Source organism: Myodes glareolus, chromosome 9 (assembly GCF_982192425.1).
Source record: "Myodes glareolus chromosome 9, mMyoGla1.1, whole genome shotgun sequence".
NCBI lineage: Eukaryota > Metazoa > Chordata > Mammalia > Rodentia > Cricetidae > Myodes > Myodes glareolus.
Window position 1 is genome coordinate 1387770 of NC_142034.1, and position 11117 is coordinate 1398886.

The 11117-nt window shown below is 51.7% G+C and overlaps 1 protein-coding gene across 1 annotated transcript; it reads right to left on the minus strand.

The window, feature by feature from the left end:
* On the minus strand, positions 1–3695 carry LOC125397166 (carbonyl reductase [NADPH] 2-like). The gene is made up of 9 exons (XM_087909641.1): positions 3587–3695; positions 2090–2165; positions 1515–1612; positions 1255–1409; positions 1129–1171; positions 933–1032; positions 722–786; positions 363–480; positions 1–275 (listed from the first exon to the last, which is right to left on the minus strand). Exons 2-9 carry the CDS (start codon positions 2139–2141, stop codon positions 172–174), a joined length of 735 nt encoding a protein of 244 aa, XP_087765767.1. The 5' UTR covers positions 2142–2165; positions 3587–3695; the 3' UTR covers positions 1–171.
* Positions 3696–11117: the final 7422 nt, after the last annotated feature.

Below are 11117 nucleotides of genomic sequence, written 5' to 3' on the forward strand. Positions count from 1 at the left end.
TTTGGGATACTATGGTCATTTATTCAGGCAAATTAGCCCAGCCCAGCTGGTATGGAAGGGAGGGATCCTGGAGTCTAAAATTAGGGATAGACATGGGGTGGGTTGAAGGCAGCGTCCTGGTGTGAGGGTGGGGGTGGAGAGGCCTCCAGGAATCCACTGCATCTGGGCAGTCTAGGAGGCCAGGTACCCAGCGTCCACCAGGATGCCAGAGCCACTGGTCGAGGCGCTGTGGTCGCTGAGCAGGAAGAGGATGCTGTTGACAACGTCCTCCACCTCTGCAGAACAGAGCAGTCAGGGCTTCTGCTTGCTCTCCTGCCTGCTGGGAGCCAGGCCTGCTTCCCTCACCCACGCCCCCAGCTGACCTGCGAACTTCCTCAGCGGGTGGCGCTCCATTAACTTCTTGGCAAAGCCAGGTTTTGCAGAGACTTTCTTGCCCATATCAGTCAGCACCACAGTGGGGTTTACGGAGTTTACCCGGATCTGGGGCCAGAAGCCACGGGTGGTGGCACAGCCAGTGAGCTAGCCCTACCCACATGCTCAGGACTTACCCCAGCACAAGCCCCATGAGACTGTTTCACTCTGCCCAGCTGAGCACTGACCCCCGCTGCTCAGAGCAGTGTGTAGTCTGCGAGCCTCACCCCATCCTCACCCTCAACCCCCAGCCCTGCCCCAGGTGCCCGTCATCTGTCCCTCAGGTGCGCGCCCAGGCTCCTGTGCCTACCTTGTATGGCCCCAGTTCCATGGCCATGGCTTTGGTCAGCATGGTTATTGCTCCCTTGGTGGAACCTGTAAATGTGCGTGAGTGTGTGTGTGTGTGTGTGTGTGTGTGTGTGTGTGTGCGCGCGTGCTGAGGACCCCTTAATTGTTCAGCCCTCCTCCTGGGAGACCCACCCAGAACCGCCTCCTCCTACCACAATGAATGGCGCACTCACTGTAGGTGGTCAGGCCAGGGAAGGTGACATAGGCCACCATGCTGGAGACGTTGACAATGGACCCTGGCACTCCACGGTTAATCATGCCCTTGGCTACAATCTGGAAGCCAAGAGTTAGGGGTAGCTCACCGTGCCCTATGCCACCCCACCCTCCCCAGGTGCTCATCTCCAGGCCATGGAACTCCTACCATCTCACCTGGGACACCTGCAACACAGAGCGCACATTCACCTTGAAGGACCTGGCAGGAGAGAGACAATGTCTTCCTGCACCGCCCGACTTCCGCAACCCTCCCCAGCCTGCCCACGCTCCCCAAGTGCCCACCTGTCAAAGACCTCCTTGGTAGACTCTATGAAAGGCTCTATCAGCGCCACGGCTGCATTGTTCACCAGCAGGTCCACGGGGCCAATACCGCCCAGCGCCTTCTCCGTGGCCTCCCAGTCACCCAGGTCCACACACACGGGCTCTATGCCCGGACACTGTGGGAGACATATTTTGGTGACCTGAGGCATTGTCCCTGTCAGCTTCTGATGTATCCCTGAGGGTGGGAAGCAGGTCCAGGCCAGGCAGGGCTGTATGCTCACCTCTTTGGCAAGGCTGACCAGGTCTGCGTTGGTGCGTGTCACGGCCACCACTTTGGCTCCCGAGGCGTGCAGGGCTTTCACAGTGTCCCGTCCAATCCCTGTAAGGACGGAGGGTGGCGGCATTAGAGCCCTGTAGGCCTGGTCACACCCGGGGTCTGGGTCCCAGAAGGGAGTAAAGGCTGTTGCCCCCATGTTGCTGCAGCCAGCGGTGAGAGGCTGCTGGCCCAAAGGTTATAAGTCAGGATTAGACAAGACTATCCCTGAGCAGAGGTCAGACTGACTAGCACCATGCCGAAGGAGGCACCAGGGCAGTACCCTCCTGATGGCGTCTCAGAGAAGGATATTTCTGGTGCCCATCTGCCCAGCCTGGATCTAGGGGGCTGCCTTGGAGCCAAGTTAAACTTGTCCTTCAGGATGTGGCACTGTGGTGACCAGGCAGAGAGTGGCATTCTGTCCCAGTGGGCAGTGGGTCTCCAGCCAGGCAACAGAAGCCGTCCTGGGTGATGTGAGAGTCAGGTTCGATAGGACTGGGCTTGTGACAAGGTCACCTTCGGCCGCTTTCCTCTCCCACTCACCTTTCCCTGCCCCTGTCACCAGGGCCCTCAGGCCTTTGAAATTCAGCTTCATGCTGCTGACACCGACGGAGTCTTCCTGCAGCAAGGGGAGGGACTGAGGTTGTTAAGATTGAACTGGAAGGTGGGACAGCGTTGGGGTTAGGGGCAAATGACCTGTTCCCTGTGGGGTTTGAAGAAGCAATGGGAAGGAGTGTGTGCACACGTTCAGAAGGCCTGACAACACCGTGGGAAAAGAGTCCACACACACGCACACACACATGCACTCACACGCACACACGTGCATGCACGCATGCACACACACCACACACGCACACATACACGCGTGCACACACATGCACTCACATGCACAAACACCACACACGCATGCACACACACACACACACACACACACACACGCACATGACTGTGAGAGGGCCTGACACAGCAGTGTAGTGGGAGATTAGGTGGCAGCCTGGGAACAGAATTTGTGTTTTCAGCATTCCAGCACTTAATCTTGAACCCAGGGCCCTGGAGCACGAACGGTCAATGATGCCTGCTGAGCCACACTCAGCCTAGGGAAGTGAAAATTCTGGGTTTGGGATTCGCCTGGTCTGGACAGAAACATCAACTTGTAACGTTTTATCTTGTTATTATAAATGAGGGTAGTGGCCTGATCTAGCTGCAGCAAGTGACTTAGATGCCTGCTTGGAGCAAGACTCTGGGCACTGAACCCAAATGCCCAGCAGCCCAAGGACCCCACTGTGCCTGTAGTCTGTCCTGTGAGGACAGTGGGGTCCTTCTTACCTCTCCCTCCCCTGCTGCGCCTACCAGCCTGGGACTCTGCCCTTGGTGACCACATGGAGGCACCTTCTGTCCCCTGAGGGGTGACTCTTGCGAATCTAATGGATTCTGGGGTTTCCTGCCCCAGTAGTGACCCCTGAGACCCTCTGTGGGTCTCTGCTTCTCAGAGTAGATAGGTGGCTCTTTAGGGGTACAGTTTGAAGAAACAATCAGAGGCTTTATTGTGCACCTCAATTCCACCTGAGGCTCTCCTATCTTGTGTACCAGGGATCAAGGAACAAGTAGGTCCGTCCAGGAAGTCATGTTCACACGGCATCTGCACCAGGCAGGGGGCTCACAGGCACAGACCATCCAGGGACAGCCCAGGGAGCAGGTGTGCTCAGACTCCTGCCTGCTGCCTCTCCCTTCCTCAGCCAGGTTCAGCCCTACGACCGTGTGACTCTAAAGACGTCGGCTGTATTTCAGGTGCGCTACATGCCCTGAGACCTGGGGGGGTCCCTGGCATGATTTGGGTGTGACTCCCTCAGAGAAGGCTGAGGCAGCGCAGGGACAACAATACCCTTCCACCAAGTGTCCCTCCACACTGGTGTTCTGGGTTCATCCTGGGGCTCCGGGGGACAACAGACACCGTGGGAGGCTGGGGGCCAGAGAGTCTGTCCCAGGGCACACACAGGTTGACACCTAATGATGTGCTGCTGCCTGGTAGAGTTTCCTCACCTGCTCACTGACTGTGTCCTTGATCCCACCCGGAGCCAGTCACCTGAGTCCTACAGCCAACCTCCAGGCAGCACTGAACACTGAACGCAGGGGTCTGGCCTGATCTACCCTTCCTCTTCTATGATGAAAGCAGCTGATTGTGACCAACCTTCCGTCTGTAGCTGCTGGATCCCCTGGGAAAAGGCTGGCCTTTCAGGATTTGTTGCTGATCTCCACTGCTGGCCAGCTGGGCATGGGACTGTGGTTTATCAAGAAGGACCCAGTAGATGTGAGTCCCTGCCTCTGAGCCTGTCTCCACAGCCCCAAGCTGTAGAATGGCTGATGCCCACAGGTAGGGGGCATACTCTCCTGGGTTTTGCGACTGTAGTCCTCCGCTAGCCTGGCTCTTTGGGGGGGGCTTTCTTCAGGGTGAAACTATCTCCACTCTCCATAGCTCCCGCCTTACCTCCTGTTACCTGTGTGGTCCGAAGATTTCTCAGCCCCAGAGAGCTGAGCCCTAACTCCTGCATTATGTGAGCAAGCGTTGTAAAATAGTTTCCTTCAATATTAACATCCCACCCTGCCGGGCGGTGGTGACATGCCTTTAATCCCAGCACTCAGGAGGCTGAGGCAGGTCTGTGAGTTTGAGACCAGCCTGGTCTACAGAGTGAGTTCCAGGACAGGCTCCGAATCTACATAGAGAAACCCTGTCTGGAAAACCCGGCGAACCGACCAACCAAAAACAAAAGGCAAAACATAAAAAAGCATTCCATCCTGCAGGCAAGCTCCTTAAGCAGGAAGGTAAACAACTCACAATAGCTTCAGGAAGTCCCTGAAAATAACCAGATTCACTAGGTTCCTCCTTGCCAGAGTAACCAAAAAAAGCAGGGTCACTCTCAGCCAGGCCAAGGTTCTGAAGCCAGACCAGCCGTTCGGAAGAAACAAAATTCAGTCAAGTTGTCTGGAAGAGGCTTAGACCAACTGAGTTCACTTGGAGAATGTTATTCCTTTTGGTCCCTGGTCCCTTTAAGGGGCAAGCCATGCCCACTCCCAGTGCCTTCTGACCTCTCCTCGCCATCTTTCTCTCTTTCTGTTCCCTCTCTTGGCGTGTGCACACGTGTTTTCTGTCTTTTCTCTCTCTCCTTTTCTCTGTTTCTTTCTTTCTCTCCCTCTCCTTCCCCCTCTCCCTTTCTTTCTCTGCCCCCTCCCCTTTTCCTCCATCACCCCGAATAAATATTTTAATCTCATTTTACATGTCCATGTCTCTGTGTCCTGCCTGCCTGCCCACAGCCAGCTCTGCCACTCGCCACGGGGAATCTACATCACTCTGACAGCCATCTCTGTGAGTTCGCTGCCCGGGTATCTTGGACAGGCTACACGACTGGGCACGCCAGCAGCATTTATTTTTTAAGGAATATTAGAGAGGACATTCTCCCGCCCGTGAAGTTGCCTGCAGGCTGTACAGTGTGCTCCAGGTTCCCAGTCTCTGAGTCACTGCTGCTCCTGTTAGTAACTCCTCACCTACATTCCTGTAAGTAACCCCAATAAAACACACGACTCAGAGAATCGGACTATGGTGGTGTCTCTACGTCGGTCTATTGCGGGCTTCCTATCCGGAGTGAGTGGAAGAAATGTGTCATGTTACAGGCCTCGGAATAGAGAGGAGACAAATGTGGCCCATAGGCAAATGGCAGTTTATAAAGGTAAAGGGGGGCACTCAGGAGGCAGAGGCAGGAGGATCTCTGTGAGTTCGAGGCCAGCCTGGTCTACAAAACAAGTTCCAGGACAGCCATAACTGTTATACAGAGAAACCCTGTCTCAAAAAACAAACAAACAAAAAAGTAAAGGGGGAAACCCTGTGTTAGGATGAGGTGCTGGTTTTAGTTGGGCATGTTAGGTGAAACAAAGGGGGCTTTTGATTGCTGGACTTTGGTCGTCAGCCTCAGGAGGAGGAAGTGGCCAGGAGGAGACATTGGTGGCTATATTTAGGAATGTAATTGTTGGGTCCAGAGGGGCTGCATAAAGATGTGGACAGACCACCAAAGTCTAATAATAAACCAGAAGCAAACTTTATTCCAGAAACTAGATGTTAAGTTGGGAGCCTAGGCCCCAGGCCAGAGAGTTATATTGGTCTGGACTCCAAATCCCAGCAGGCCAGATCCTGACACCCCGCCCCAGAGTATTTAAATGAACTCCTAAAAGAGGAACACATGGTCCATCTCTTTTCCTTCCTCCAGGTAGAGAGGCTTACATAGATTTAATCTACATGGGAAGTAGAAAGTAGAAAAAGACAAGGTCTCCTGAGTAAATTGGGAGCATGAGACCTTGGGAGAGGACTGAATGGTGGGGAAGAGGCAAGGAGGGGAGCAGAGAAAAATGTAGAGCTCAATAAATATTAATATAAAATAAAATAAAATAATCTTCATGGGGCACAAAAAGCTTATCAGCTAGCTGAGACCACAGCTAGAGATGGATTCTGTAAGGCTGTGGCAAAGGCCAGTTTCTGAGAGCCCACCTTCTTAAGGAAATGTATCAAGCATTATGTCTGAACAAAGGAATTTTTACAATCTCGAGGTAAAACTCAGATACAGATTGCCTTACTTTACAATCTCCATTAACAGAGTTTTTCGGTTAAACTAGTGTTTGTACTTAATCTCTTGTCTCTCTTGGTGCTTCCTGGTAGTGTTTACTGAAGCCCTGTGCTCTCCCCTTTGATGCTGCCAGTTTCACATAGCAGGGATAGGGTGTAACCCAGAGGTCATACAGCTATTTCCTAAAGGTTAATTCAGCTCATGTCCGTGTTAATCAAGGATGGCTGGGGGTGTTAGACTATCAGTTGCAGAGAGATGCTTCGGCCTTGTAAATAGAGCTATGGGTTATAAAGCGGAGTAACCCACTGTTAGGAGTTAACCCTTAAACTGCTGAGACAGCTGCTGACAGTCTGCTCTCATTCTCTTAGGCTTACAGCTTTAGATTTCTTTAGTTCTGCATTCTTATTTTTGGAATCTACACTTTTATTCAGTAATCTAACAGTTTTTAGCAGGGCAGAGGTGTAATGGTTGTTCTGTCTCTTTAAGAGACAAGCCATGCCCACTCCCTCCCCCATCCGCTGAGGCAGGCTGATCTTCAGCTTCCAGCCTGAGCTCACTCTCTTTCCTGTCTTCCTCCCGGAGAGGCAGCTTCGCTTCTGCCTCTCTCCCACTTCTCTGCTTCCCCCTTCTCTGTCTCTTTCTCCTCTTCTCTGTCTCTCTCTCTCTCCTCTCTCTCTCCTCTCTCTCTCTCTCTCTCTCTCTCTCTCTCTCTCTCTCTCTCTCTCTCTCTCTCTGCCCCCCATTCTCCCTTCCCCCTCCATAACCCCCTGAATAAATATTCAACCTCACTTTGCATGTTGTGTCTATCCATGTCTCTGTCTCCTGCCCACCCACCATGTGTCTCCTTGCCTGGGACCAGCCACTGCTCTGGGACCGGCAGCCGTCTCTGCCTGGGACTGGCTGCTCCCAGAGCCCCCTGCCTGCCGCCACATGGCTTGGGCCATCACCATTTGGGACCTACAGCATTTCTGCTGCCTCCTGCTGCCGGGGATCTTGCAGCATTTTTTAAAAATCACAAAAAGAGGGAAGGGTGAGAAGGGCAAGGGCTTCCAGAATCACACGCTTGAGTGGGCTAGTTGTCCCTTCGATACCCACACAGGCACAGACCTAAAAGTCCAATGGACCAGAGTGTGGTGGTTCCCGCCTATTACTGCAGCTCCTAGGAGAAGGAATTGTGGGAGAACCTTTTTGTACATGATGAAGATGTGTCATTGTGATTGGTTTAATAAAAATCTGAATGGCCCCTGGGCAGTGGTGTATATGACTTTAATCCCAGCACTCAGAAGGCAGTGGCAGAGGCAGGCAGAGCTCTGTGAGTTCAAGGTGTGTTTTGCAAACTCTGCCATGGATTCCTAACACTTTGAGGTTTCTTTTGTGGGCACAGGTAATTGTTTTTGGAGACAAGGTTTCTCTGTGTAGCTTTGGAGCTTGTCCTAGAACTCACTCTGTAGACCATGCTGGTCTCAAACTCACAGAGATCTGCCTGCCTTTGTCTCCCGAGTCCTGGAGTTAAAGGTATGTGCCACCACTGCCCAGGGTGGGCATAGGTAAGACAGCAGCCTAGGGCCTCAGGTGGTATAGGACTGGGATGTGTAGGGGGTGTTCCTACATTTAGCCTTGCTCTCCCGTCCAGATATTGGGTGTAACAACATCCAGACTCCATTTCAAGTAGCTAGTCCATGAGCAGGGCATGAGAAGATCTTAACAGCCTGGTCTGTGAGGTGGGAACTGTGTCCTGTGATAAGGGACAGTCTCTGAGTAAGACCTGCTCCCTCTGCTGCCATTCCGAAATTGAACACTTGTGGCTACCGGTGGTGGTGGGGAGCCTGGTGCAAGCTCTATTAACATGGCCAGGTGTCAGCAGAGCATCCTGGCTCCTTGGACCTATTTATTTATTTAATTATATTATTATTGTTTATTCGTTTGTTTTCCAAGACAGGATTTCTCAGCTTTGGAGTCTGTCCTAGAACTCACTCTGTAGACCAGGCTGGCCTCAAACTCACTGAGATTCACCTGCCTCTGCCTCCCGAGTGCTGGGATTAAAGGCATGCACCATCCTGAGATTTATTTTATGTGTGGAGTGTTTTGCCCGCATGTATGTCTGTGCACGGGAGGGTTGTTAGCTGCCATGTGGGTTCCAGAAATCAAACCCAGGTCTTCTGGAAGAGCAGCCAGTGTGCCCTTAACTACTGAGATGAGGGGCTCCCTGCAGGTTTCCAGGCAGGGAAGCAAACCCTTCGAAGAAGGAAAACTCGGTGCAAATGGACTTGGTCAACCTGGGTCAAACTTCAGGCAGTATAATTTGGTGGGGTGTTCATTGTCAGCGTATTTAAAGCACAGGGCAATTTGGGGAGAGGTTTCCAGGCAACAATCGGTCCAATCAGTCCAGTTGCAGGTGCACAATGAAGCTTAAGGTTTGCCTACGTAGAGACTCTGACAAAGAACACATGTGACCTTGAGGGTGGGCTCTGCAGCTAAAGGCCAAAATCTAGTGTGGTCTCTGACCCGATAGCATAGAGACCAGCGGGTCATAAAGTACGCATGATGTCCCCTCTAAGGACGGTGACAGTCTGGGAGGGAAGAGTCTGGAGTAATCATTCTGGGGAATTAGGGTGAGGTCTGCCTCTACAGATAGCAAAAAAAGTCACCAGGTCGATAATAAATACACCCCCAGCCTCCTGGGAGGGAAATCATGTATTTTATCTCCTCCATTGAGAGATAGAGATACCTGTGTGTTTGAGATTCCTGGTTTCCATAGTGATCTGTGGGTGCAAGGACCTCTGTGCCCCCAGGACTGAGATCTTTGCATCCTCCTCACCTTACCTTTGTTTGTTTTTTCTTTTCTTTCTTTCTTTTTTGTTGTTGTTTTTTTTTTGGAAACAGGGTTTCTCTGTAGCTTTGGAGCCAATCCTGGAACTTGCTCTATAGACCAGGCTGGCCTCACACTCAAAGAGATCCACCTGCCTCTGCCTCCCAAGTGCTGGAATTAAAGGCGTGCGCCACCACTGCTGCTCTTATAAGATTTATTTTTATTTATGTGTGTGTGCAGGTTCCCCCAAAAGCCAGAAGAGGGCGTTAAGGCCCTTGGAGCTAGAGATAGAGGCTTTTGGGAACTGCCCCGCATGGGATCCGAACTCTGGTCCTCTGACAGAGCAGTGAGTCTTCACAGTGAGTCCTCTCTCCAGCCCCTCTGTGCTGATTTGAAGGAGAGTGGCTCCCATTGGCTCATCTGTTTGAATGCGTGGTCCCCAATTAATGGAACAGTTTGGACAGGGTTAGGAGGTGTGGCCTTGTCGGAGGAGGTGTGTCACTTGAGGTGGGCTTTGAGGTTTCAAAAGCCCTTGATAGGCCTAGCGTCTCTCTCTGCCTGCTGCTTGTGGGTGAAGGATGTAACGTTCTCAGTGACGGCTCCGGTACCATGCCTACCTGCGTCCAGACATGGCAGTCATGGGTTCTGCTAGCCCTCTGGAACCATAAGCCACAAATTAAATGTCTTCCTCTATATGAGTTACCTTGGTCATGGTGTCTCTTCACAGCAATAAAATACTAAGGCACCCTCCCTGTTGTTTTTTTGAGATAGGTTCTCCCAGTGAACTGGAACCTGCTATTTCAGCCAGACCAGCGGCTCAGTGAACTCTCCGGTTCCTCCTGTCTCTGTCCCCGGAGTTCAGGAGTTCAGGTCATAGACGTGTGCTGTCTCCTGACACAGATGCCGGAAATCCATGCTGAAGTCACGTTTGCACAGCAGGCGTCCCTACCCACCGACGCCTCCCCATTTTAGGGGATCCTCCCTAAATCCTCCACCGAGCCCCATTTTAGGATTCTTTAGGACGCACAGTGAGATAACCTTGTTCCTTGCTGCATTCATTCCTCGGCCAGGCCGTGTCAGTGCTGGCTGAGTCCCCTGGCTTACTGAGCTTCCAGTCCCTCTTGCAAACTCAGCTGGAAAAGAAGGAAAACTGCTACTGGGAGATCCTAGAGCTCCACCTCCACAGCTGGCCCTTCTCTGACTCTGTGTGTGTGTGTGTGTGTGTGTGTGTGTGTGTGTGTGTGTGTGTGTGTGTGTGAATGTGTGTGTATGAGTGTGTGTATGTGAGTTGAGAGTGTGTATATGTGAGTGTGTGTATGTGTGTGTATGTGTGTATTGTGAGTGTGTGAATGTGAGTGTGCATGTGATGTGTGTGTATGTGAGTGTGTGTATGTGAGTGTGTGTGAGTGTGTGTATGTATTTGTGTATGAGTGTGACTCTGTGTGTGTATGAATATGTGTGTATGAGTGTGTGTATGTGAGTTGAGAGTGTGTATATGTGAGTGTGTGTATGTGTGTGAGTGTGTATGTGTGTATTGTGAGTGTGTGAATGTGAGTGTGCATGTGTGAGTGTGTGTATGTGAGTGTGTGTATGTGAGTGTGTGTGTGAGTGTGTGTATGTATTTGTGTATGAGTGTGAATGTGTGCATGTGTGTATGTGAGTTGAGTGTGTGTGTATGTGAGTGAATGTGTGTGTGTTTGTGTGTGTGTGTGTGTGTGTGTGTGTGTGTGTGTATGAGACACAGAGACTACAACGCCTTCCAGGGCTCCTTGAATATTTTGTTTCTGATTCAGAGAGGAAGCTGTAAAACCTTGGTGTTTCTTCGTGAACTCTTGTCTGGTTTTTGGTTAGGATTACAGGCTTTTCTAACCAGTCATTTTCTGCTTTAAACCAGTCACCCATGCAGCTCAGACATTCTGGGAAGAGACTGTAATCATCTCAGACCCGAGTCCCCGAAGTCTGGCTCGCTGCAGTGGAGCACAGTAGAAGGAAGACGAAAGGGTGGTCTGTTCACTTCAGGAGCAGCGGTAGCACCCAGAGACGGGCAACTGGGACTCCAGCTGGCACAGCGAGAGTAGCCAGGGAATCTTGTAAGTAGGTGCTAGTAGGACCCCAAGGCGGCAAGGGAGCCACAAGCATCGGTCCTGAGTAG